Consider the following 27360-nt stretch of genomic DNA (forward strand, 5'->3'; position numbering starts at 1 on the left):
AGAAGGGGCACACAGCAGCGTTCTGCTGTGGAGTGACACAGCTGCTTCCCAGGGTATCTCAGGAGAGAAAGGTGTGCTGCTCTCCCACTGCTGCTCAGGGGGCTGTGGACTGGCACCACTTCCATGAGGAAGATTTCAGGCTGGATGCTGGGGGCTGCTCCAGGTTTTACAGAGGCTGCCAAGGTCTTGTTTCCTGGGCCCTTCTCCTGGGCAGAAATCTGTCAGCAAAACCAGCAGCACCCATGAAGTGATGGCCTCAAGCCTCACCTCAAGTGAGGTGAACACCCAAGGGGGACAGTGTGGCAGCAGTGGCATCACGTTCTCTTCACCAAAACCCTGGGAGTGTGCAGAGCATGATGTACCAGCAAATGCAAAACATTTCCTTATAAAAACATGCTTTTCAGAATAATGAGACTTCTTAAATTGTCGTTTCATCTTTTGCACTTCCACCACTCTTTGCAGGATGAGCTCACGGCAGTGAACGTAAAGCAAGGCTTCAGCAACCAGCCCACCTTCCCTGGAGATGAGCATGGGTCTGCCAGGAATATTGCCATCAACGCCTCAAAGGTAAGACAGGGCTTTGCAGTCTGGGGGCACTTGCTGAAACTGGAGCCAAGCTGGCAGTGGTGGTACCTGGGTCTTGAATGCTTGGCTTTCTAGTCAGAAATCTTGATATGAAAGTTAATTACACAATGAATATCAGAATGCTGAGCTGTGCTTCTGCTGCCTGCTGCCATCAGTCTTCACAGGAAAACATGGATGCCAAGGACAAAATGTAATAAGCACATTTCAATGCACAAGAGACATTAATTTTTGCTCTTATTCTTTTATTTGCTTGGCTTACAGAGACAGTAGTGACTCCTTCCCTGGAAGTCTCTGACAATTACACACCTTTAGCTCTGTCTTGTATCTGTTTCACAAGACTGTTTTCTGCCAGGAGAAACTGGTCACTGTGTTCCAGGTCTCTTGGAAATATAGACTAGAATTGTTTAGTGAAATTTAGCTTAGTTCTTTTTGAGAGTCAAAGAAGTGTGAGATACACAAGAGCAATAAAAATCACTAAAATATTAGTTACTATACTCCAAACTGAAAATAATAGCTGTTTAGAAAGAAACCGTCCCGTATTTCCTCTAGAGATCTGTCCAGATTTATGTACTTTTTTTTTTTTTTTTTCCCTTTTGGGAAAGCAGGAAGAAAGGGTTTGGAGGGAGAATGTAATCAAGAAACTTGTTTTCAGACAAAGTAATTTTCTGGTATTTGATTCTGAAAAATCTCTTAACTTTTTACAGCTTATTGGAAAACATGAAATTATGTATTTAGTGATGCTCTTTTAGTAGAAGAAGAGATGCAAGTAAATGACAGGGTTGCTGGCTTTGAAATTTTTAAGGTTTTCCTGTTACATTCTTCAGAGTCTTTTTTTTTTTTTTCCCTCAAATATTTACCTGCTGGCATTTTCTATCTTCTATATTAATTATTTTTGGTTTTACTATCAAATAGAACTGTTTGAAAAGTAGAACAGAAATTCACAAGAAAGTGCTTATAGGTCCTTGGATATTTAAGTGTACAATTACCAAAACAAGTTCAGTATCTCCCAGAAGCTTCCTGTATATTTTAAAATTACCCAGGTATGAATATATTTATTAGAAAATCAAGCATTTTATTCTGACTGACAGGCCTAAACATTCATTCATATTGTAGTCATTCTGAAAGTGAATAAGCTTACAATGGGAGTAAAACCTCTGGGTTTTTTTTCATGCTGTTTTGTGATTGAGAGTACTGGGAAAGCAAACCTTGCAAAGCTTTTCCTTGTGGAGGTGCTGAGTGGCAGTGGAGGTCTTTGGATAAAAGTTGGACACTTCTGAGCTTCCCTGAGTCTCTGAAGCTTTGCCTGCTGTAGCTGGTGATGGACAGACAGTGGATGTGGTTCCTGTGACAGTGTGGTTTGATCTAAATAGAAGTGAAAAGTGTGCATTTACCCACTTTGTGCTCTGGTAAAGGGCAGAAGGGCAGAAACGTGCTCTGAGAGTCCACTGACCCGGGGCCTGGATCCCAGGCACGTGTTGGCTGGAGGCACGTGGCTCTGGGCACGCAGGGACTGTCCCAAGGGGCAGCTCAGCCCTGGTGTCACTGAGCCCTGGGCCCTTTGGCTGGTTTTCTGACCTGCAGCCTCTCCAGTGACAATGCAGTTGTGTGCTTTGATCTCCTGAACCTGCCTTTGCTCCCTGCAGGGAGGCAAAGCGTGATCCCATCAGACTGCTGGCCTGCCCTGGAGTGAGCACTGCATCCCTTCAGCTGGAAATCCTCCTGCATTAATGTACAGTAGATACTTAATTACTGCCTTGTCACCTGTTTTGCTTTCCCACACCCCCAGATCGGCGCTGACTTCAGCAGCATCCTCGCAGAAAAGCTCAAACTGAACACTTTGCAGGACACGGGGAAGAAGAAACCCCAAGTAAATGCCAAAGACAACTACTGGCTGGTGACTGCTCGGTCCCAGAGTGCCATTCACAGCTGGTTCACAGATTTGGCAGGAAGCAAGCCCCTGACTCTCTTAGGAAAAAAGGTATCAGAATACTCCTTCCTCTGTTTCTTGGATATTAGATTGTGCTGAATTGGGCTGTAAGAACAGGGCAGTATTTTGGAATGTGCTGGAGGAGCTGCTGCTGTGCAGCATTTCCCCTCTCTGCAAGGAGGGGACCTGGGCAAGGGGAACTTCTGATCTAGCTGACATAAACTTCCTTTGAATAACTATTTCATCTCAGGCATGTTTATCTTACTGAACCCTTACACAAAGCCTTGCTATAGCTCTGTTCCTCAGAGGTTCTGAGGATCAGCTCACAGGATGGTTCCTGCACTTTGGATGTCAATGGCTCTCAGAGGTTTGCTTGTGGCCCTGTAGGCATCTCTGAGCAGGGGGAGGGTGCTCCTGATGAAGCCTGGGGTACTGTGGGGCAGTGTCTCTTTTTTGTGAATCCCTTAGTTGCCATGTGCCTGGACAGTGGGTGTTGTTGGTGCAGCGGGTTCCTGGGCTGAGGAGGTTTGCTGTTCTGGCTGTGCAGGGTTGAGCAGAGGAGGCCTGGGCTGATCTGCCAGCTGCTGTTGGACTGTGTGCTGTAACTTGCTGCCTGTTTTCCCTCCAGGTTCCTATTCTCAGTAAAAAAGAAGATGTTTTTGCTTACTTAGCAAAATACTCTGTGCCACTGCTGCGAGCAGCATGGCTGATCAAAATGACATGTGCCTACTATGCTGCTATTTCTGAAGCTAAAATCAAGAAACGCCAGGCCACTGACCCAAATATTGGTAAATAAACTTCTTTAATGTCTCCATGCATGATAACAGCTCCTCTTGTTTGTAGCTTTGGTATTACTGGGTGTCCAGAGAGGAATGTTTGTGGTGGGAACTGAAATAAAAATGCTTTTAAATCAGTTTCATTTAGAAATGTGTGTCAGAGTACAAAGAGCCATGGAGCATAACTACAGCTGTGTTGGCTGCTTCTGCTTCCAGCTGTTTGCTCCCAAAATGTCCAGGTGCAGCACCTGAGGAGCGTTAGCTGTGCTGTATTTCAGCACCCACACTGGTCACTGTGGGGCTGGCAGGAGTGGCACAGGCTGTGCAAGATAAATGTTGCCTGGGAAGGAACAGAACTGCTCATTTAGAAAGCCTGTAATGAAATGTGAATTTCAAAGCTTATTTATTAGAACACAGCTGGCAATGTATTTATTTTAAGTACCACCCTTAAGGGACACTGTCTGGCACCAAACCAGTGGGCCAGGCAGTGACCACCTTTAAGGTGTTCAGAGGTACTTCAACTATTATCAGAGTTGTAGTTTTACTCTCACAATTTGCACGCAATACCTACAACTCCTCTGCTGACGCGAATGAACATTTTCCTTCTTTGTCCTTGAAACGACTGTGTTTGGAACTGACCCTGTCAGTGCTGTTTAGCTGCATCTCTGCACTGCTGGGAGGAATGTCTGCTTCTTCCTGCTGACTCCTGATGGGAGGGGGGTAAGGACCAGGTGGGGGAAGCAAAGGCTGTCCATTCTGTTGTGATAAATCAATCTATACCTATTTAGCTCTGGTGGGAACAGCAGCTCTCTAAAGGGAATTTGTTTCCCGGGGAGGTTCCAGGTGGCTGTGTGTGTGTGTCTGGGGTTGGCAGCTGCTCCTGCCCTGGCACCTCCTCACAGCCAGCGGGGCCAGGAGGTGTCTGTGGGCTCAGGGGCTTTCCCAGCCTGTGTCCATCCTCTGTCCAAATTCCCTGTTCTGCAAAGGTTGTTGAGAACTTTGTGGGAAGTAGTTTGCTGTGTGTTACTGAGCAGCCTTTGGCAGTTCCCAGAGTATTTTATATCTGTGCCTCTGGTACCAGAAAGGTGGTTGCATTGTTTCCAACTCAGTGGCACAGAGACACTGGTAATTGCTTTTTGTATTTCAAATGAAATACATTTGAAGTAGTGGATTTGATTTTTTTTTTTCCTAGAAGCAAGTGAATGTTTAATGGAAATGTAGTTAAACTGCTCTGTGAAAACACTGAACCCCACTAGCTTTATCCAGAAATTCCAGTGGATTTGGGTAGAAAAGCTTCCAATGTATAGTCTGTATATGTTGACAGAGCTGCCAATTACAAATGTAAAAGGAAAAAAAAAGGAATGCACTAGCCAGAGTCTGAGGTGAGCAGTGAACAGTGAAAACAGTTGTGTTTGAGAGTGGTGGTTCCTGTTACTGACAGTCACCAGCCCCAGTTGTCAAAGCAACTGTGTTATGGAGGCAGAAAAGAGGCTGCTCTTGTGTAACCTTCTGCTCCTGATACACACAGCTCTGCCAGGGGGTTGTCTCTGAGATGTTCACAGATACCTTGGGTTGTTCCAGTTGCTGCTGAGAGAATTCCTTTGTTACGAGTCCTCTTTTCCTTTCTCACTGTGCTGTGCAGACCTGCTCTGTCCTGCTGCAGAAACTGCTTCTGAGTTGCTGCAGCCCCATCAGAGTGAAAACCTGGAAGAGTTGGCAGTTTGGTTATAGAAGGAATAGCTTTATATTCCACTGCTTGTGCAAAATCCCATTGAGTTTTATGTTGGCTCTATTTGGAGGGGAAGAGGGAGGGCAGTGAAGTTCCAGATGGAAGTAGTGCAGTATATTTGTTTCATCTATTTCCAGGCTGTTTTGTGGCTGAATGCTGAAACCTGATGAGACTGACAGGTGGTTCCCCAAAGGCCCCCCTGTGTCATGCAGGCTGCTTGCACACCTGAGAGCACCTGTGCTCTGAGGGCAGGGGCTCAGGGAGACAGCCTTGAATTCACCACAGGTGCAGCACTATGCACCTCGGGGGGAACATTTGTGATGACAAAGAGAGTGCAACTTTGCTTTGGGTCCCACTGTGAAAGGAACCTTTTATCACTTGGAGTGTTCTAATTGCAAGCTTATTTTGTAGAATGGACTCAAATTGTAACCAAATACCTCCGAGAGCAGCTGGCAAAGGTTGCTGAGTTCTATCATGGGACTTTGAGCCAAGGCAACGGCTCTGTTGTGATGCCTCCAGAGATGGAACAAGCCCTGAAGCACTGGGAATACAATGAAAAATTGTCATTTTATATGTTTCAGGTAATACTTTTAGGAGTGCGTGGATTTTTTTTTTTTTAAGGTTACTATTCTTGGAAAGTTCAATTTTAGGACTCAGTGGTAGCTTTTGTCATGAGTCTTGCATAAATTGTAAATGCTAATTCCTTTTAGAGATTTGCTGGTTGAAAAAGCTCTGATTTTTCTCAGTGTGCCTGATTGCAATTGCAGTAGTGCACTCAGTTATTCCCTCTTCTGTATTATCCCATCTTTTTAAGGGTGTTTTTAGTGGTTGTGGATCAGGCTGAGGCCGCTGTGGCACGAGGCCTTGGGTCTTGGAGTGGTGTCTGTCTGTGGGTTCCACGCAGTTCCAGCCCAGCAGAACTCTCTGGTTGTTTCTGCCCCAGCACAGAAGATGCAGGAGGGTTGCTGGGAGGGGGTTACCTGTTGGGGTTACCTGTTGGGGTTACCTGTCGGGGTTACCTGTCAGCTGCCTGCTGAGCTGGGGCTGTGCAGAGCAGGGGGCTGTACCCAGGTGCTGCCCTGCCTGTGGCACTGCCATGGGGGTGGTTGGCTCCGGGGCTGTAGCAGGTTGAGGGAATTGGTGTCTCTGTGCTGACAGGGGTAACGAGGGCTAAACCACAGTGAAATAAACTGTGGGATTACACCCCTGTGTGTTGAGTGCTCCCAGCTAACGTGATGTGTTATTGGAAATCCTTTAAGGAAGGAATGCTCGAGAGACACGAGTATTTGACGTGGATACTGGATGTTTTAGAAAAAGTCAGGCCCACGGATGATGATCTTCTGAAGCTGTTGTTGCCGCTGATGTTGCAGGTACATGCGTGTTTTAAAGCCAAAATCAATGTCAGCGTGATTCATACCTGTTCAATGGTTTTTAAATTTGTGGTGGTAAAATCTACTTAAACATTTTTACTTAGGACATTTGACAAAATATATTGAATGGTGCATGTTTGGAGTTTATAAACACCTTTAAGATGTTCGTGCTTTATAATCCTTGACTCGATTTGGCAGAAGGATTCTCTTACTGTGACTGGTCCTGGAGGGCAGATGGAATTTTTAAGAGACAGAAGTACAAATTTGCACATGACCTGCTCTTTTCTTTTATAACTTTTGGCGTCCTAAATATTGGAGGTGTTTCTTTCCAGTTTGTGCATGTCCACTGTTAGATTGTTAAGGAAAATGGATATATGGAGTGTAATAAACTGTGCATTTTTTTAAATTTCAGTATTCAGAAGAGTTTGTTCAGTCAGCTTACCTGTCCCGTCGCCTGGCTTATTTCTGTGCCAGACGCCTGTCCTTGTTGCTCAGTGATGGGCCCAGCCCTGTAGCTGCCCACTCCCCTCATCTGATCCCTGGACCAAGTACCCCTGCCCTGGCCGTGCCCAGCCCGAGCACCCCTGGCCCCGGGGTGGGGCTGGCACAGCTGCCCTGCTCCGACCTCCTGGCCTGCCCCCAGCACCGTGCCCTGGTGTATGGGCTCAGCTGTGTGCTGCAGGTAGGACAGTGCTCTGCTGCTCTTTGCTTTCAGGGGTGTAACCATTTTGCTTGTTGGAGAACACTGGGGTTTGAGTGGGACAAGGTGTGCTTGCTGTGGTTTGAAGTGTGCCTGTGCCCACTGAGGGGTGTGGGGGCAGCGGGATGGGGGGACTCTCTGCTGAGGTCCGATGGAGGAACCACCTGGAGAAGCTCGTGGAGCCAAATGTGTGTCTGCACCTCTGCTGAGGGAAGGAGCTGCTCCCCTGCCGGGGATGGCCAGGCCTTCCCTCTGGGATGGAGGGTTTCTGCTCTGTGCATCTCATCCTGTTCTTGTCACCTGTGAACCCACGTGGTCCTGCCACCCCCTGTGCCTGCTGAGCGTGGCTGGGCAGAGGCAGCACTGACTCCTGTGAGCTCTGACCTACGAGGAGGTCAGAGCTGCTTTCAGCCCGTCCCTTGGTGCCACTGCAGGCCACCGTGGCTGCAATGCCAAAGTAGTCTGTCTGGTAGTTCCAGGGTTTCTGTGTCAGCATTTCCACACACTGGAATCTGGACATTTCAATGACTCCTTCGTGCTTTAATTAAAATCAACTCTTAGTCAAGACTTTAATCTCTTAAATTTTAATTTTTCATTTAATTTTCTAGCTTCTTTCTGTAAGGTGAAGACCAAATGACTTATTTTTTTGTGAAGTCCCTTCATATTCCACAGAGAGGATCTGGCTGAAACTAACCTTTGTTGATGTTCTTTGATGGTGTTATGAAAGCAATACAAATGGGAATTGAACATGTGTATAATTAAGTAATTTTTTTAATAACAAAGGAGGAAAATAAAACAGTAGTTGAATTTCCTCAAATGTAGTTGTGCATAAGCCTGTCTTGTTTCTTTCACTGTAGCAGTTGGACCAAAAAGGATTCTGGACTCTTATTGTTGTTTTTGTCTATTACATGTGTTTAGAAAAAGGAATTACTTCTGTTTTGTACTATTGCTTGCAGACTGTAACTCTTTGTTGCCCAAGTGCCTTGGTGTGGAATTATTCCACAAATGAAAATAAGAACGTTAATCCAGGCTCACCTCTGGATTTACTTCAAGTCGCTCCATCCAGTTTACCTATGCCAGGTGGAAATTCGGCATTTAATCAGCAGGTAAGCTCTTTTTCTTGCCAGATTATTAAGGTCTGGTTTATATCCCAGCAATGATTTGTAGTCATTAGGACTGCAGCCAAGTTTGGATATTTCCATAGGCCTATTGTCAAGGCAAGTGCTGTGCTGATGTTTGATCTTCATTCTGGGACTGATTTTGGGAAAGTGTCAGGACTTTTATTTATGTTCCAATGTTTTCTGTTATTAAACTGAAATTATTTTAAGATGTAATATGAAAAATAAGAGAAAGCTTGATGTATTTTTTGGGAGATGTGACTTGAGACATGTTGAAAGTTAAGTTTTGCTGGGTGGAATGGAAGGAAGAGATGTTTTATTGTACAAGATGATTCTTAGCAGACAAGACGATTTGAAAAGAACCTTCTTCAGTTTGTTGTTCCCAAATGTAGGGGGTGTTGTGGGACACCGTAGGGTCCCTTGCCCCTGCTGAGAAGGCTGGCACAGGCATGACATGAACGTTGACCCTTCCCCCCAGCAGCTGATGAGGAGCTCTACTCATTGCAGGTTCGGGCAAAGGTTTATGAAGTGGAACAGCAGATAAAGCAGAGAGGCCGTGCTGTGGAGGTGAGGTGGTCGTTTGACAAGTGCCAAGAGTCAACTGCAGGTGAGAGAACTCCAAACAAGCGCTGGGAGCTTTAGGGTTTACGGATGTTCTTCCTTGGGTCTAATCCTGTTGCACTGTGATTAATCCCAGCAATAGATTGGCAGGTGAATGTAATGCCGTGTCTTCTAATGTGAACCTTTTTGTTTTCCCCTCCTCTCTGACTCCTGTCTCCAGGGGTGACCATCAGCCGGGTCCTGCACACCTTGGAAGTGTTGGATCGGCATTGTTTTGACAGGTCAGATTCCAGCAATTCCATGGAGACACTTTATCATAAGATCTTCTGGGCAAATCAGAGTAAGGATAACCAAGAGGTAATGGCTGCAATCTTCTCTCAGTTTGTAATCTATAAACCATTTTTATTTATGTGAATTGTGTGTGTGTATTTGATAGATATTTTGTTGGTATATTTTTTTTCTTTACAGCTGACAGTTGGTTTATTAGGAGACAACAGCTCTTTGCTGTTGTAATTGTATTCTTCAGTGTACTGCAAACCTCATTCAGGAGAAATGATCTAGACAGGTTTGTTTTTTTGGGTGATGCCAAGTAAAATTGCAGATCGCTTGATGACAACTTTTGCATATATTGTAGCAAGTGCTAACTTACTAGGTTATTAATATAGAAAAATATTCTAAAACTACATATTCTTGGGATTTTTGATATTTTTGCCCGTGCTCCTAAAACCATTTCCAGCGATCATGAAATTTAATCAGAAATCTTTAGCATTTTTAAATCCTTTTTGTGTGTGCACAGTGCAGATGATAATATTACTGGGTCTATGTATAATGTCAAACTCCTGAATTTCCTTGGGAAATGTTTTGGAAAAAGAAGAAATATCTGACTTCAATAATACACTGTTGGAGTAAAATTTGAAAGTGGGAAATACAAGTGGATCTGTCATAGCTGCTTATGTTAATACTTTAAAAATTTGAGTGCAGAGTGGCTTGTTTTGTGGCTCCACCTGTGTTTTGTTGGTGGCTGTGAGCTCAGCCATTGATGGTCAGGGTTCAGGACCCTCTTTGCACAGACATTCTGTGTCATAACTGCCAATCAGCACTTTAATGGCTTTACATTAAACAAACAGAATGTAGTGCTGGGGGAATGACAGCGCTGGAAGCATCTCCAGAGAGACACACCTGGCAACAAACTGGGGCTCAGAGCAGGTAGGAAGGAGTAGAACAGTTGCCAGAGTTTTCTTTGTGTTTCCAATACACTTTTCTGGTATTGAGAGAGAAATGGAGGAAGGAGAACTGTAACAGCAGGCAGGACAAGTCCCTAAAAGTTCTTAACCCTCGAATGCCCAGGTGCCATCAGGAGTTCAGCACACAGGTGTGCTGTGTTTTTGAACAGGTAGGGTGTGATATTCTCTATCCTTTGGGTGCTGGCTTTTTGTATTCATTTGCTTTTGGAGTTGAATGATGTGGTTCTGTGCTGTTGCAGGTGTATTTGTATCTTTTTTTTCATTCTTCCTGTCTGTATTCCAGAAGTTTTCCTGACTTCCAGCTACAATTGTAGTAATAGACTTTCTTAGTGTTTCAAAAGGCAGTGTTGATAGGGAGACTTCTGAAAGTTATTATTCTGTTCTCACTGCAGGTTGTCTGCCATTATTGCCTTTGTTTTATGGTACCTCATGATTTGAAGTTGGGTTGCCTTGAAAACATGCTGCTTTGGTTGCTAGAGAGCTCTTCAAGCCGTGCTCCCCAGTTTGGAGTACCAGACATTTTTATGAAGGTCTGTCCGGTTCATTTGCAGGGCATCCTCTGACTGCATCTTTATCACACTTTGCCCTGAGGGGAAGAATGCCGGGTGGGAATAAAGCACTGTTGGAGGTGAGGTCAGTGTTTGCACAGCAGGCACAAGAGATATAAGAGAGGGCAGAAGCAAAGAAGCTGCTGACTTCTTTCTGAGAGAAAACTTAGCTTTGAAAGTTTCAGCCTTACCTTACTGCGTTTGGAGCTGATAAGAAATTAGCCGTGCCCGTCCCGGCCCGGGGGCCGTGCCCGTCCCGGCCCGGGGGCCGTGCCCGTCCCGGCCCGGGGGCCGTGCCCGTCCCGGCCCGGGGGCCGTGCCCGTCCCGGCCCGGGGGCCGCCTGCCCGTCCCGCCCGGCCGCGCCCGTCCCGGCCCGGGGGCCGCGCCCGTCCCGGCCCGGGGGCCGCGCCCGTCCCGGCCCGGGGGCCGCGCCCGTCCCGGCCCGGGGGCCGCGCCCGTCCCGGACCGGGGGCCGCGCCCGTCCCGGACCGGGGGCCGCGCCCGTCCCGGACCGGGGGCCGCGCCCGTCCCGGACCGGGGGCCGTGCCCGTCCCGGACCGGGGGCCGTGCCCGTCCCGGACCGGGGGCCGTGCCCAGGCTGCCGAGCCGCTCCGTGGCCGCTGGATGTCGACGCTCGCCCGCACCCACCGCGCTCCGGTCTCGGCACTGCGGGGATGTCACCACGTGCAACGCTGTTTGTCTTTTTTTGCCTCTTTTTCCTTCCCAGTTAATAAGCTCCTGCTTTTCCTTGGCAGAAGAGGCCATAAGTCACGAAGCTGTGTACACTGTGTTTAGCTGGCACATCATGTAAGCCTAGAAGAATTTTGATTTTGTAAATAGCATGTCCATCACTAGGATGTCTGCCTACTGACATAATTGTTTAAAGCACAATGTTTTTTGAAGGACAGCTATCTGCTGCTCATGCTTTGCTGTGAACCCAGCCGGAACTTGTTTGGAACCTGTTTCCTGTCCATTTTTCCTGTTGGAGTGCAAAACCTTGTCCTGAAGGCTGCAAATGATGCCAGAGGCAACTGGCATCAGTGTATGAGGCTGGCACTCCAAGGCACTGGCACGTGCTGGAAGGGAGAGAAGGTGGCTTCTGCTACAAAATACTTGGGTTCTGACAGAGACTGAAAAAAGACACATGTTCTCTGGATGCTGTTTGCATACACAGTACTGATTCCTTTGAAATTGTTTTAATATAGAACTCGTGACTTCCAAGCCTCAGAGCAAAAGTAGGACTTGGGGGAAGGGGCTGAAATGAGGGAGGGTGGGTGGGTAGACAGGGTAGCTGCAAGGCCAGTTGTCCTGGGCCTGCAGGGGCAGGAGCTGCTTTTCATCCCATGGCAAGATGCAGAGGAATGGTGCTGAAGGCTGGAATCTGATAACATTAGTGAGAGAACATGAGAGAGCAGGACAGAAAAAAATGTGGAGTGAGGGGCTGAGCTGTGGCCATATGTTGGGTTTTGGTAGGACTGTAGGGCAGGTGGGTGGCAGGCATGGAACAGAGCTCAGGTTTTGGGCATGATGTGGCATGTGACAGAGGTGACACAGTGAAAGCTGTGTGAGAAAGTGGAGTGCTAAGCCCACGCTTTGAGCAGACCTGAAACAAACCCTCCATCCTTGACTTAGAGAGAGACCATGGAAGTGGGAGGAGAATCCAATGCTTTTCCAGTAACTTGAAGAGACTCAGCATGGAGGAGCACTGACTGCATTATTAAATGCTACATTACTCAGCAGTCTGTAAACAGGAGATAGGAATTGTGCTGCTGTTTCTCACTGACTGTCCCTGTGTCTCAGGAGTGATGGTTCCTGTGTAGTCCCATAGGAATATCTTCATCTGAGCCCTAATCATGGATCACACGTGGTTTAGTGGTGGACCTGGCAGTGCTGGGTTAATGGTTTAACCTGAGGATCTTAAAGGTCTTTCCCAACCTGAATGACTCTGTGTTTCTCTCCCAGCCTGGCTCTTGTGTGGCAGGTTTCTGTACAGGCACGGGGCTCTCATCACATTGTGTGCAACCCAAAACCCAGCACTTAGTGCAGCTGACAGATGCTCAGCTCTCTATCCATGAAGTTCCAAGTCATAATAGCAGTTTTTGTGTTGTTCTGGTGGGAAAGTCTGATGGCCCATAAAGATGTCACATCACAATGATTATGGGAAGAGTGGTGCTGCCTGGTGAGCGTGGCCATGTGCAGTGAGCAACGAAAGGACCTCTCATCTCTACTTCTCTTTGCTGACTTGTTTAGAATCTACGATGTGACATAAACCAGTAAATTCACTTTCATTTGAGATGGGATTGCAGAGAAAACTACTGACCTTTTTTCTGACCACAGGTATTTTCCATCTGACATTTCCTTGACTCAGCTCATCTCTTGTGCACAGCTGCAGAATGATTTTCACTGTGGTGGTTATTGTGGAGGTGTAAATGCAGTAAACAGTCTGTATTGCTACTATACAGCTTTAAATTGGAGTAAAAGTGTATTACACTTATCCAGACTTGGAGCACCCGGGAATCCTCTGCAGCCCCTCTGAGAGATGAGTCCCCTGAGGGCAGGAGTTGATTTGGGCAGAAACAAAATCTTTGGCAGGGTGAGCTGGAGGATGCAATAGTGACCTTGTGATGTCTGTGACAACTCGTCTGTGAGTCACTTACCTTCCTGGGGTTTAAACCCAGTCAACTTTCACCTGACATTTGAACTACCTGAATTTTATTATCTGTCATTGTCTGTCACAGATACCACTAAGGAAGGGAACTGAGAAAGGATTGGTTTTTTCACCTCCTTATTTGTTTTAGTTTGGAATGGTTGGTAAGACTTTTTAATTTGTCAGTCTCCTGTGTAGCAAAATACAATTTGTTTAGGTATAACTTGCAATACACCTCAACAGTTGGGGGCATACTTGGTAAATGCAACTTGGTACCAGGATTTTCTAGCCAGTGTGCAGTAGTGAATGGAGGGAAGGAGTGAGTGCTTGATTTTTAAGGCCTAATGTTGAATTTCTTGAAATCACTATGTAGAATCCTGAAACTCTATGGATATTTTTGCACTTGGGTTGCTTTTAAAGTTTAGGGCTCTATAGTTGTATTTAGGTCTTGCTTCTCATGTTGTCTTTGAAGTTCAGCTGAATTCTTATGATGCCAAGAGATGCTTTTCATTTTAGAATGAAAAACTCCTGTTTTGAATGCGGTTCTCACGAATGGAGCTTGTGACAAATGCAGAGAGTTGATATTTGTCTTTCTGAGATCACTTTGCTGGAAATGAAACAAACAAAATCCCCCACCCCGCTGTGGGAAAGAAGCTCTGGCAGGCCCTGGAGTCCCAGAGCTTGGATTTAACATTTGTGACTATGTGAGGGACCCAAATCTGAATGTGTTGGGCTGCACGACAGGAAAGAGAGACAAGATGAGCAAAATAATATCTGCAGAATGAGAGTTTGTTTTCCCAAGCACTGAGAAAATAGAGCACATTCTGAGTGGTCTTGTAATAGTTTTAATAACGAAATTAGCATTGGTTCAGTTGCTCGAATTGCTTAGTTACCTGTGTGGGTATTTTCATCCTTTATTATTTCAGTAGAGCCAACAACAGATTCTTGCTCATCTTAGTGTCTAAGGGAGTTAAAGTACAAAATCTCTCTGGAAGGGAAAAACTTATTCTGTGACCGAAATAACTGATGGGGTCCTTAAGAGGAACACAGCTTGCCTTTTGTGTTTATATGGGACCATTTCAAAGCAGGGGTTAATGTTTTGTTGAACATGGTCTCATCCTTGAGAGAAATGTGGAAGTTGTGCTCCAGTACCAGGGTTTCTCTTTGGGCTGGTGTCAGGGCTCCTCTGTACGTGCCTCTGTACTTGCCCACCTGCCTGATGCCCTGGGCCCTCCTGGGCTGCAGTCAGGGGTGGTTCATATCCCCTCTTTCACTCTGCACTGCTTGGGGCAGTGTGTTTAGTTGATTTTAAACCCCCAAACACTTGAGAACAGTTTATCCATAAGCAGTACACACTGAGAGCTCCGGTGTGGTGGGGATACGCAGATGTGTTTCCAAAGGGAATGAGCTGGCCTATCTCCAAACCCATCAGGAGCAGAAATGTTTAATACCATCCTTTTAATACTTTCTTTTGTTATTGTATAGCTTTTTTTAAAACATCCAAACCAAGGCTTTTCTATGTCACCCATCTTCTCCTCCAGTTATAAGCTGGTAGAAATGAGGCCTTTGGTTTTCTCTAAAAGGCTCTGACTGGGGCTTTCAAAAGCTTATGGCTATTTTGGATCATGGCTAAATGGCAAACGTTGGGAGTGAGTTATCTAAACTTCAAGTCTTACTTCAAAGGTGTGTGTGCTGCATGCTGTAGATAACTTCTCCCATTTGATGCCACCTCAAAGTGTTTTTGTCACATTCTACTTGTGGAAGGTTTGAGAATCTTGAGGAACAGTCTTGTCTGTGGGAGAGTTTCCTGCCACCCCAGAGCTGCAGTTCCTGTCTGCCCACACCTGCTCCAGCACCTTGTGTACTGGCTTTCCTACAAAATGTACTCATTAAGTAACATGTGAACTGATCTTTTTGTTTTCTTGCCCCTGAAATTTTTGGGGTAGAAATATGACCTTACTATGTGTCAAACCCAGAGCCTGGTTGCTCGATGCACTCTGTGTGACTGAGCACAGTGTCGGGAGGGAGGAGGCCCTGAGGTGCAGCTGTTGGGGCACAGGAAGCTGTGTGGGTCCACATTTTGTTAGTTCAAAAGCAAAATAACATATTTGATGGTCAGACCCCTCAGCTTTACCTGTCTCAGCTGCTGCAGGACCCTGTGCTCCAAGAGTCCAGTGTGTGGGAATGACTCTGGGGATGCCAACTTGCCCAACAAAAGTCTGCATCAGCTTAGATCAGACTCTTGGGTGTTCTGCATTGTCTTCAGAAATCTGTAGCACCTCCAGTTCTGTGGGTAGTTGAGTGCATCTCACCACAGCAGAGGTGACGTCACTGTGTTTCTGCATTTGGGTAAGAGAAAAGCCTTTCCCTCCTCCCTCTGCTCCCCCCCAGTCGGGTAGAATTTCTTGCTCGCCATTGAAACGTATTTACAGGAAACCTCTCTGACGTGTGTACACAGCAGAGCAGCCTTGTTCCACACACCCTTGTGTTCTGGTTTCCTGAGGACAGCTGGGACAGCTTTGAAGAAGGAACTTTACTTGTGGGTCTGTAATTCCCAATCACTTTGAGAAAAGTGTTCATTTTTTGAGGGTGCTGTGCTTGGCTCTGGCCCTCGTGATGGTCACTGCTCAGTGTAGCTTCCACTGACCCTGAGAGAAGAAGAAAAATCACAACTCTTTAATTTGCAGGTTGGTATGTTGAAGTGTTCAGAGATGGTGACCAGCTTGGGAGGGATGGGCAAGTTCAGCAGAGCCATCTCAGGAGCACACAAGGCAAAAATACTTCCAAAGTGTGGGTGGTTAGTGAGAACAGAGATGGGATGAGCACTCACACTGCATCCCATTGTCCTGAACAGATGGGATTCAAAAGACATATGCTGTTTCTTAAAAATGTCAGAAAGAAACAGAGCTTTTTGGGAATTTTTTGACCTTGGTTATCTGACAGATAACGCCTTTAGACGTGGGAGGATGTTTTGTTTTGTTTGTTGTAATGTGTCAGTGGGATGCAAGTCACAATCTGGAAACAGATGGAGGAGGTCTGGAGGAATTAAAATAAGGAGCACGTAAATCCCTTGTGGTTAGTGGGCTGGGAGGCTCTGTGGGTGCACTGCTCCTGTTCCTCTTGCTCACACAGCACATCACCCTTCTCTGGTTTTGTGAACTTGATGATAAAGTGAAATTTTGATTTGAGTATCAGCAGTGTGAAAACTGGGATTTCCTTATGTGTCATGTGAAAACACTGTGAGTGAAGCAAATGTGTGCAAATGACAGCAAGTGTGTGCCTCTGTCAGTAGGGAAGACCAAGCTGCAGCTCGTTTGGGTTTTCCTGCTGCAGAGCTCTGGCTGTGCAGGCTGTTTGCTCCGAGCTCAGCCTGGGGGCTGCGTGGGTGAGCTGCTTTCTGTCTGTTCTGCCCTGCACAGGTTGCCCCAAACGACGAGGCCGTGGTGATGCTGCTCTGTGAGTGGGCTGTGAGCTGTAAGAGGTCCGGGAAGCACAGGGCCATGGCTGTGGCCAAGCTTCTGGAGAAGAGGCAAGCAGAGATTGAGGGAGAAGTAAGTTGTTTCTACTTGTAGCGTAGTGTGACAGTTTGCTTAAAGAGTAAGGTGTTTCTGAGGAAACCTCACTTTAATCTCATCTTGTTACAAAAGGAGTGAGTTTGGAGCACTGTTAATCTCTTCATCAATTAATATTTTTAAAATTCTAGACAAATTTAGAATTAAAAAGCCTTCTATTTAAAGTAAGTAACTTCAGCCTGATTCAGAATGGTCTATGGTAGCTGACTTATGTCTCTTTGAAGTCTCTCACTTCTGTGAACTACTTGTCTGACTAAAGGGGTGCCACAGGAACTGGAGTCCCCTTTTAGAGGGCTGTGGGTCTGGCAGGTGGGACAAGGCCATCAGCTGGAGCAGGGCAGTGTGTCCCTGTGGTGTGTCCCTGTGCACACAGCTCTACGTCCCTGGCACTGCTGGGAGCCGCTGCCTTGGCCTCAGGGCAGGGCCAGCTGGGTCTGCACCACACGGGGAGATTTTCCTGGCAAAAAGGGTCCCCAGCAGTGGTGTGTGATTGTGGTGTGTGTGACTGTCAGCCGGGTGTGGGGGGAGCGCTGGCAGCTGCTGAGGACACACGGACAGGATGTGCAGAGAGACTTTCCCTTTGCAGAACCTCTTTGCTTTGTCTGCTCTCATCACAAACCAGAGACTGGGGGAAGGGACCTGCATTGTTCCTGCCTCACTGCACCCAAATCCACCTCAAGCAGAGGGGTTTGCTCTGCTCATTGTTCAGTTTGGAATTTACACAGGGGAGAACTTTCCTTTTGTGTTCACAGTGTCCTGGAAGTTCTGTATCTTGAATTTTTGGTTTTCTGTGACAGTCGTTGCAGCTGATGGAATATGTCTCAGGCGTTCCTTTCCACTCAGTAAATACAAAGTGATTAAATAAAACACCTTAGAAATAACCAAACTGGGTAATGAGAAAAGCCTGTTGTTCTAGAGCGAGTCTGGAGTTTGTGCCGAGGTAGGAAACAGGCACACGTGTGGTGGCCTCAGATGCAAATGGGGGGAATATTGTGTGCATTTGGGTGCAGAGACATGCTTTTCTGTTTATTTAACTGTGCAGAGATGTGGTGAATCTGAAGTCCTAGATGAAAAGGAATCTCTGTCTTCAGCCTCCTTGACAAGTTCCAGTCTTCCTGTTTTCCAGAATGTCCTGCTAAGGTTTTTGGATACACAAGCTCCCTCGTTATGTGAGTATGAACTAATTTATATTCCAAAGTAGGTCAGAAGCAACTGCTCTTCTGCCTGGCTGCTGAAGTTACTGGTTTACTGTAGGGGGTGTCTCAGTTTCTGTGATTATCAGCTCATGTGCACACTTTTTAAATCTCTTATCTTGTTTCTTTTAAATCTCCTTGATCCTTGTTATAGGATCCTTCTATGATTTTTGATTTATTTTTTTTTCCCCAAAAAGGAAAATTAACAGAAACTGTGTTTATTTCTGTTTAAGCTGTTTGAGATTTGGGGAAATTACTTGCACTCTGTGCATATTTAACACCAAACACTTGTCTCTTTCTGACACATCCATGCTCTAAGTGACTGACTTAGAAATGACACTCAAGTGTTGCAGCTGAAAGCTGTTGGCTGACAGATAGTGGATTGAAAAAAGGGTCTTTGTTCATTGAGGGCTGCTCCATGACATGTCTTGGTCTGATAAAACTGATAGCATAGCTTGTGTTTCTGGCACCTCCAGTACTGCTGGTTAGGCAGATTTTAAGAGGTTTGAAACACAGCACTGAAAACTCTCAATGTCCGAAAAAGGAGAAATTTCTTAAAATGTGTTTCAGACTCAGAGATATTGGCAGTGCTCTGCTTTCATGCCAGTGATGACCCTGGTTTTAATAAACCAACCAACTATTTGTGTTACTAAGCCTTGTGTTTCTGCTGTGCTTCCTTCAGATGTGGTATTGTTCTCCTTGGCCCAGGGAGCTCTGAAAGGCAGGGGAAGGAGCTGGGGATGTTTCCTGTGTTTGAAATGTCCTTTGGTGTTTTGGAACACTGGACAAGTTTTGTGTTGTGTTGGTTTTGCAGTGGTTGAGCTCCCGAGTCTCCAAAAACGAAAAGCACATACCGGTATATTTTGAGGAGGGCAGCTCACCTGGGCTCAGGTGTGTGTTTTGGGATGCTCCACCAGCCCCACGCCTCATTCCTGAGGGGTGTTGGGGGGAGCAGGACCTGGGGCTGCAGGGGGGGGTCAGACCCCACTGCTCCTGGGCACACTGACAGCTGCTGTGCTGCAGCCCAGTGAGGGTGGCTGAACACACTGTTACATGCTGGGCTAATTTGAACTCCAGAGCATAATTTGCTTTTAAATAAATGGTGATAATTCAGGTTTGGTAGTTCTTTTGCTGCCCAATAGATTTGGCATGATATAAAGCTATTTTCTGTAAACCACACTGTTGCAAACCTTTCTGTGATAAAGAACAAGTCAAATTAAACAGAGCTGTGACAAATGAAAACTTAGTGACAACATTTTATATGTTGTACTTCTCTAGGCTTTGCTTAGTCCTGACAAAATAACATGCATTTATTTTAATTATTGTTTTCCTGACGTGCATGAGCATCTCTAATAGATAAACTACACTACACTGTCAAGCTTTAATGAAAATACTGCCTTTATATCTTGGAGGCCTGGCATGCAGATCCCGAGTTCTCTGCAAATATTTTATAGGATTTTCTGCTATAAATGCAAAAGTGCTGTAGGTAAGACAGCACTTGGGAGGAAAGGCCAGCTGTTTGAACAGTTCAAACCCAAAGACTTATAAGCTGAAACTACAGTTTAACTTCTGTTTTTTTTTCTTGTTTGTGTAGCTGACCCAAGCAGTGACCATGAGAAGACAGAGTTTGTGAATTTGGTGCTGCTTTTCTCGGAATTCACTCGGCATGATGTTTTCTCCCACGATGCCTACATGTGCACTTTAATATCTCGTGGGGACCTGTCCATCACTGCAGCTCCCAGACCACGCTCCCCTAATGGGGAAGCTGTAGATGAACATTATTCAAAGGATCATGATGTGAAACTGGAGGTAATGCTTTGTGCTGTTCCCATGTTTGTTATTGTGTTTCATTAAATGTGGGTTCTCAGCGAAGCATTAGTATTTCAGGTGTGAGATACTGGGGGTCTTTGTGTCTCCTTGTCTCTTCCTCTTTGAGAAAGCTGAAAAGGATCCCTTAACTTCATTGCTGTGTGTAACTGTAAATATTGCTGATTTGGTGCAGATGTATCAAACTAGCAGCTGTCTGATGATCTGAATAACTTGGGACAAACTGAAAGACACAGTTCTTAAAGAGGCACAGTGCTTGAGTTTGCTGTGACTTATACTTGTGTTTCTCCCTGGCAATTATTAGGGTCATGGTATTGTGGAACATACGGGCATTGACTCAGGAACCACTGGTATTTTTGATGATGTAGAAAAGAGTGACTTTAAGGCAGATTTCGGTTCAGAATTTCCAGTAGGTTTGCCTTTGATTTTCTGCATGCCTGCGATGCCTTTGCTGCCCGTGGCTGCTGTTGTGTTGCCACTGAACATCCCTCCATGCCCCAGCACCACCCTGCTCCTTCCCTCGGCAGCTGATGGCCTTTGGCATTGTCTCTGTGTCTGTCAGTGCCTCACCTCTGTTCTCTGCATTCTGCTGCTGCTGCCCTGTGCTGCCCTGCTCGTCCTCCTGCAGGCACAGACACCCCTGCTCTCCCCCCTGCCCCATCCCCAGTGTGCTGAGCACTGTGTGTTACAGTGAGGATGAAGAAATGTGCAGAGCTCCCCACTTGTTTGACATCAAGGACCCTCACTGATGCCATCTGCTTCTCCAAGGATGGTTCTATGTTTTGGCTCTGTTTTCAAATCTGTTTCCCCCTCATTTTCCTTTCTGTTCTGCATGACTCTCGAATCTCCTGTTTCTTCCTTTGGATTTCCCCTTGTTTTGCATGGACTGCCTAGACTTATCACTTGCAGGATATTGGGACCCTGTTTCTGCCTGATAATTGTCATGTTGGTGGTTTCAAGCACATCCATGCCTACCTACAGTGTCTTGTCACCTCCCACTTCCCCTGTCCCATTATTTTCCCTCAGTTGTTGGAACAGCTCATTGTGGTTTCTGTGTCACAGCAACATGAGGAGTGTGCAGATTGCTCCAGATCAGAATGCTTTTTCCCTGACTGAATATCTCTAGGTTAAAACTTGTCTAATAACCACAGAGATGTGCACAGGGATATAATATGTACGTTTATCTTAAATCTCAGGCTTGAATGCAACTGCCTTGCTTTGTCTGTCTTTGAAAAACCTCAGATATTTGACAAGTAGCTGCAAGCAAGAGCAAATCCTGTCTTTGTCTGCAGCTGCTGGATTTCAGAAGCTGGAGGTTACACTTACCTTACACCTTTGCTTTACATGTCTCAGATCTCTTCTCCGATGCCTGGGGAGTCTCGTCAGAGTGTGACCCCTTCCTTCGAGGGAAGGATCTCAGTCCCGAGCGACAAGTCAGCCAAGAGGGAGAGGCTGAGAGAGCTGATTGTGCCATCCAACTATCACCTCCTTCGGCACCTGCAGTACGCCACACACTTCCCCATCCCCCTGGTGAGTGACCAGTGACCTTCCCCATGCCCCTGGTGAGTGACCAGTGACCTTCCCCATCCCCTGGTGAGTGACCAGTGACCTTCCCCATCCCCCTGGTGAGTGACCAGTGACCTTCCCCATGCCCCTGGTGAGTGACCAGTGACCTTCCCCATGCCCCTGGTGAGTGACCAGTGACCTTCCCCATCCCCCTGGTGAGTGACCAGTGACCTTCCCCATCCCCCTGGTGAGTGACCAGTGACCTTCCCCATCCCCCTGGTGAGTGACCAGTGACCTTCCCCATCCCCCTGGTGAGTGACCAGTGACCTTCCCCATCCCCTGGTGAGTGACCAGTGACCTTCCCCATCCCCTGGTGAGTGACCAGTGACCTTCCCCATCCCCCGGTGAGTCACCTGTGCTCGTGTGTCGTGGTGCTGCCTGATGGGACGGCAGAGCATTTCCAGGGAGGGAGTGTGGTGGTCACTGGGGTGCAGGGACAGGCACCACAGTAGCCCACCATGACCCGGGCTCTAACAAAAGCTTGCTAAATAGAATGTTTTGGGCTGGAGTTGGGCAGATGGATGAACACCGAAATATCTGAAAGAAGTAGCTCTGAACTGTGTGACAGGAGATGTCTCTTCTTCCTGCCCACTTGGTGCTGCTTCCAGCGTGGATTTTTGGTTGCTGCTGCTGTGCTTGTCTGTAGGCTCATGAGAACTGGAGGAAGCCCCATGAGTAACACTCTAGATCCCAGCCCTCATGCAGATGGGTTCTCATGTTTTCCCCTGTGCTGGAAAAAGGCCCCAGACACTGAACAGGCCTCAAACTGGACTGTACCTACTTAAGAGTTATTATTATATTTAAACAATGACAACTTTTTAACAATATCAAGTCCTTTCAGTCCATGAAGCTTCATGTGAGAGTATCATGTGATAATTCCAGTTTTCTTTCCTTTAAATTTCTTAGCCCATAAAGTTTGGGTTGTGATTTATTGCAGGAGAATTGTTATGAAAATACTGAATGAACCATTTTGAATGCTTGCTTTGAGCAAAATACGAATCATGGGTTTTTTTGCTCAAGGATTAGGAAAAAGATAACTTGGTTTTGTTTCTGAAATAGTTTTGATTTGCAGATGGAGCTAATCTAAGTAGCTGGATTTTGCCAGTGCAAATTGATTTTTAAATTTTGATTATTGATTATTGTGCATATGCATAAGTTTTGGAAGTAAATATATATCAGAATATTAATAAACTTAGCTGCTGTTTTATAAATTTTTATGAACTGAAAACAAGCAAAAAGAACAAGCTGGATACTTATACTCTATCTTTGTTTTAAAACTTGCTAGAATTTTCTATAATAACATGTTAGGTTTTTTCCTATTCACTGAAGCAGCAGCAAGGAGAGGCAATGGAACTTGTTAAGAATAAGAAATTTATGTATAAAAACTGCAGGTATGATATAGGCAGATACAATAATTTTTAATCAGTGCAGTTTAAAATCCCTGTCTGGAGTAAATAATGCCCTCTGAAATGCTTTTGGGTTAATCATGTGTGTGAAAAAAACTTTGCAGCTGAAGAACTTCCGTTCAGTAATTTCTTCACTTTATTGCACCAAGTCATTTAATATAGTAAATACACAATATTTAACTTAGAAAAGGTGAGTTCAGGTGTTTGCCATAAATAATTCTGAAGTATGTTTGAGTCTGAACACGTATTGTTACACGTTGCTGATCCCTGGTGGGTCACCACTGCTCACTGAGCAGAGTGGAAGGCATCGCTGAAGGCTCTGTGAGCTCAGACCCCCTGTGTGAGTGTGGAACACAGCCATGGGCATTTATTGATCAAGTATTTTCCTTCTGCTCGGGCTCACGAATCGTCAGGAGCGTCGTTACCCGCGGTGTCTGCGCGCACAGTCACCCAACAGCTGTCACTGCTGCAGGTGGGCTCACTCTGTGCCCGTGTTTGAGAGCTGGGGAGGTGTACCTGCTGTTCACTGCTGCAGGTGGGCTCACTCTGTGCCCGTGTTTGAGAGCTGGGAAGGTGTACCTGCTGTTCACTGCTGCAGGTGGGCTCACTCTGTGCCCGTGTTTGAGAGCTGGGGAGGTGTACCTGCTGTTCACTGCTGTGCTGCAGCTCCACGTCTGTGAGCGCCTTTGTTTGCTTGGGGGCTGCAAACGCCTCTGTGAACTTCAGCCGGAAGGATTTGGAAAGGTGGTAATAGAGAATGGGGTCAAAGCAGAGGTTTGAGACTGCAAACAGCAGGGTGGACTCCTTGGCTTTGAAGAGGGCCCGCCTGAGGGGGCAGCTGGCCGTGGTGTCCCTCTGGCTCAGCGTGTAGGGGATGCGCACGGCGTGGTAGGGCACGAAGCAGAGCAGGTACCCGGCCGTCACCAGCAGGATGTGGGTCAGTGCCTTCCTCACGCTGCCGTAGCTCTCGCTGTACTTGTGGCGGTACAGTTGTCTGACGACGAGGAAATTGGAGATCAGGATCACGGCTGAGAAATTCAGGAATATCGCTGTGCATATGAAATTAGTGAACACGTGCCAGTCTCTCCCAAACTTCGTTTTGAAGTCGATGCATCCTGCGCCGGGTCTTTCCTCGATGTGTTGTATGGGAATAGCCATGTTAGGCACGGTTATGAGGAGAATCATGAGCCACACGACCACGGACAGCGTCTTGGCAAACCCCGGCTCCTGGATGCGGTAGATCTTAGAGCTGTGCATCAGCTGCAGGCAGCGATCCATGCTCACAAATCCCAAAAATATGATTGATAAATACATGTTCAGATAGATGAAACAGGCTGTAACTTGGCAGTGGAATATTCTCAGATTCCAGGATGCAATTCCTAGGTCAACAATAATCTTCATTGGCAAAGTCAAAGTTAACAGGAAATCTGCAGTGAGGAGGTTGATTAAGTAGATGCTCATAGGCTTGTGTTTCTGATGCTTCTGTGTGAATGCCCACAGTGCAAAAAAGCTTCCAATAATTCCCATAAGAAAAATCAAGTAGTAAAAATAGGTAAAAGGTTCCATGTCTTCATAGATATGGCATTCTGAAATATTGCTTGACATTGTAAACTCCTGTGTGAGTTGGCTTTGCTGACTCGAGGTATCAAGGACCTACGAAAAGAACCGAGAGGACATCAATGACATCTGCCTTTCCTAAGAGACAGTTGTCATTCTCTTAGAATTTTGCTTGATTAATTTCAAGGAAAAATGCAATTAGGAAGAAATATTTTTCTCGCTCTTCATGCTGCTTCCCAGATACTCAGGAGGGCTTTGTTCTCATGTTGGAAGACTTAGGAATATATTAGGATTTGTTCCTGAGCCTTCTGAGCAGCTTTTCCACTAGAGCAGCCTTTCTGGGAAGGTTTGGTTCGACACTTGCCCTCAGCCAAGGTGCCAGAGAAAAAGGTTTGAATCTATTTAAGCATCTAGTTAATAATGCTAAAACTTCATAACTTTTTTTTTTTAAGGATTGAAACTATGCCTATAAAAAAGTAATCTTTGTACCAGCCTTGTTCTATAAAAATGTGTTGGGAGTTCTGAGTGAGTGCACTGGCAGACCAATATGGGTATGTCTAATGGGTGAGCAAACGGTTCTGATCAGTCCTGAGGTTTGCACACTGCTCTCTCTTCCCACTTGAACAAATTAATTGTATGTTTTTATGAAACTTTTAGGAAAAGCACATTTTGAAAGAAGCAGATAATAAGTAATGTTGCTCACTACCTTTGTAGGCTTCACTAGAAATTAAAGGGAAGAAAAGGAAAAAATATTGGTCCTATTTCAACTAAATATATGACTCCATGACTGAGGGGCTTGTTTGATTGCTCCACTGCAGGCTGCTGCACAGAATGGCTGTGGGAAAAGCTGTTCCTTCGAATTTCTTGGAATGAAAACCAATACATTTATGTCTTGAGTAGCATCAGAATGCAACAATTCTATTTCTTTATATTGTTTCTAATTTTAATACACAATATAAGAGAGCTACTGCAACTGCACGTATGATTTCTGCTGTAAAATATGTATGCAAAATTTGTAAAGCAAAATGACTGCAGATACTCCAGTGGTTTGAAAGGGGGAGGAAGCAGTTTACTCCTTGCAGTTGGCTTTCTGCAGGCCTCTGCTGTGCTGAGCGCAGGTACCCGGGTGGGACGGAGCGTGGGGTGTGGTGAGGTGAGGGCAGGCGGTGCTGGGCTCGCTGCTCCCCGGGCACTGGAGGTCCTGCCCTGCCCTCGGTGCAGCCCGGCTCGTCCCGTCCCGTGCGGGGCGAGGAGCCCCGCGGGGCTGCTGGAGCGGAGCCCCCGCGGGCACAGCGCGGCTCTGCCCGGGGACGCTGGCACCGCAGCCGGGCTGGTTCGCTGAGCCCGAGCCCGACCCCCGCGCGTGTGGCACAGCCGGCTCTCTGACTGTACATCCACGGCATCGAGACAGGCTGAAACAGAGAGCGAACCCACGTACCTGTCCCTGTGGCCTGGGCTCTCCTGGGCATCGGTCTGCGAAGGTCTGATGTGTCGCAGCGACTGCTCCCCCAGCCCGCTGGTGTGACCTTCTCCTCCGGCTGCCTCTGCGGGGATCTGAAACGTGGCTGTGGTTTTTAAATGAGGCGACTGACGCAGTTAACCCCAGAGTTCAAATGGCTAAATCACGTGGAAGTTACCGAAGGAGTGGGACAGAAAGACGTAAGTGCTCACGAACAGCCCAGGGCCCTCTCTTTCCTGTTGCTGGGGAGGGGCAGGCGAGGGCTGTGCCCGACACCCACCCTGCTGCCCACGGGCACTGAGGGGTGGGAATGCCGGCTCAGGCGTGGTGCTGGGCCAGATTCACAGGTCTGTGTGATTCCCATTAAGCTTTTGTGGAGGGCAGATGGTCAGAGGTGTTTGATCTGTAGGTGCCAGGGACGGGAGCTGTCCGGGCTGGAGGCTGGAGCTGTGACCTGGCTGACCCCTGTGGGCACTGCCCTGTGCAGTGTGTCCTGCTGCTTTCAGGCCTGAAGGTTTAAATGTTTATCATGTGTTTACATATGAAAGGGTCATGAGACGTGTGGTTAGGTCACCCTCAGTGTGTGGACTTTCTTGTGTGGTTCCCAAAAGTTCATCTGCTCAGTCCCAGATCCCTGACCTGGGGCTGTGAGTGTGTGACATCAGTGGCTGTTTCTTTGCTTTTGTTTTTATAAATCTGAAACCCTGTTGCACCTTGCCCCCCTTCCCCCATATATTTTACATTTAAAATCTATCTGGAATCAGGATTTTGCAATGTAGTCGGTCCTTGCTCATTGTGATATACCTGCATGAAATTCCAGGTTTTGGGAATCTCACAAGCGTTTGCTTTAGAGTTCCACTCTAATTTCTGGATTTTAAGGCATGTAGGGATTCTGCTGATCTCAATTAACATTCTAAACCTTTGGACATTTACCAAGCACCATTAAAAATAAAAATGACACATTAGGGAAATAGGGGAAATATTTTTATTTATTTTTGGTATGCCATGGGAAAAGGTCTGACACCATGCTGGGGGTGAGGGACTGACAGCGACACTGAAACTCTAACTGGTGGCACTTGGTTGTGGTTGAGAATCCACAGGAATTTACAGACCCCGTACCAGAGCTTTGGGAAGGAACAGATGAAGAATGTCTGGTTTTATGTTTAGTCATAAGCTGAAAGTTCAGACCATATTTGTCAAAATGTTTGCAAAACGTCGTGATCCGGCATGATCCCATGTCCAGTTGTGAGCAAACATGGGCTCATTTTATGGTGTTCTGCTTATGCAAAGCTGATCTCGCCATACTTGTAGGGTTTTTTTTAAACCCAAACTGCAGCACTGTCAGTTGTTTCTGTCTCTGTGTCTTTGTTGTTCTCCCCTTTTCAGCAGTCAGTTTACAACTCAGGAAACTTCCAGGTCTAAACAGACGAAGTATGTGATAGTTGGGTAAACGTTTAGAGTGAAATGGTCTGCCCTTTCTGCAGAGGTGTTTTAGGAGGAGAACAGATGTGAATATGAGTTACTTGGGTGTGTGAGGAGCTGGCTTGGGGTGTCTGAGGCATGATGTGCTGGGA

At 46.4% G+C, this 27360-nt stretch overlaps 2 protein-coding genes across 3 annotated transcripts in view; one reads left to right on the plus strand and one right to left on the minus strand.

Annotated features, from left to right (window-relative positions):
- MED12L (mediator complex subunit 12L) overlaps positions 1 to 27360 on the plus strand; it is a 100976-nt gene that overhangs the window by 4257 nt on the left and 69359 nt on the right. For both annotated transcript variants that reach the window (XM_039389954.1, XM_039389956.1), the window contains exons 2-15: positions 463 to 567; positions 2372 to 2563; positions 3141 to 3300; positions 5429 to 5598; positions 6277 to 6387; positions 6800 to 7069; positions 8044 to 8193; positions 8713 to 8812; positions 8987 to 9123; positions 16626 to 16757; positions 17821 to 17947; positions 19566 to 19780; positions 20103 to 20207; positions 21152 to 21328. In XM_039389954.1, coding sequence (XP_039245888.1) covers positions 463 to 567; positions 2372 to 2563; positions 3141 to 3300; positions 5429 to 5598; positions 6277 to 6387; positions 6800 to 7069; positions 8044 to 8193; positions 8713 to 8812; positions 8987 to 9123; positions 16626 to 16757; positions 17821 to 17947; positions 19566 to 19780; positions 20103 to 20207; positions 21152 to 21328 — 2151 coding nt within the window. The remainder of the gene's footprint in view (positions 1 to 462; positions 568 to 2371; positions 2564 to 3140; positions 3301 to 5428; positions 5599 to 6276; positions 6388 to 6799; positions 7070 to 8043; positions 8194 to 8712; positions 8813 to 8986; positions 9124 to 16625; positions 16758 to 17820; positions 17948 to 19565; positions 19781 to 20102; positions 20208 to 21151; positions 21329 to 27360) is intronic.
- GPR171 (G protein-coupled receptor 171) lies at positions 22796 to 25828 on the minus strand. Its single transcript, XM_027731009.2, has 2 exons — positions 25766 to 25828; positions 22796 to 24423 (listed from the first exon to the last, which is right to left on the minus strand). The coding sequence occupies exon 2, from the start codon at positions 24373 to 24375 to the stop codon at positions 23170 to 23172; it is 1206 nt and encodes a 401-aa protein (XP_027586810.1). The 5' UTR covers positions 24376 to 24423; positions 25766 to 25828; the 3' UTR covers positions 22796 to 23169.

This window comes from Pipra filicauda, unplaced genomic scaffold (assembly GCF_003945595.2).
Source record: "Pipra filicauda isolate LSUMZ 115617 unplaced genomic scaffold, ASM394559v2 scaffold78_size3787270_pilon, whole genome shotgun sequence".
Taxonomy (NCBI): domain Eukaryota; kingdom Metazoa; phylum Chordata; class Aves; order Passeriformes; family Pipridae; genus Pipra; species Pipra filicauda.

Bases quoted from the DNA above. Each gene is read 5' to 3' on its own strand.
- GPR171 (XM_027731009.2), bottom strand. From the start codon at position 24,375: ATGTCAAGCAATATTTCAGAATGCCATATCTATGAAGACATGGAACCT.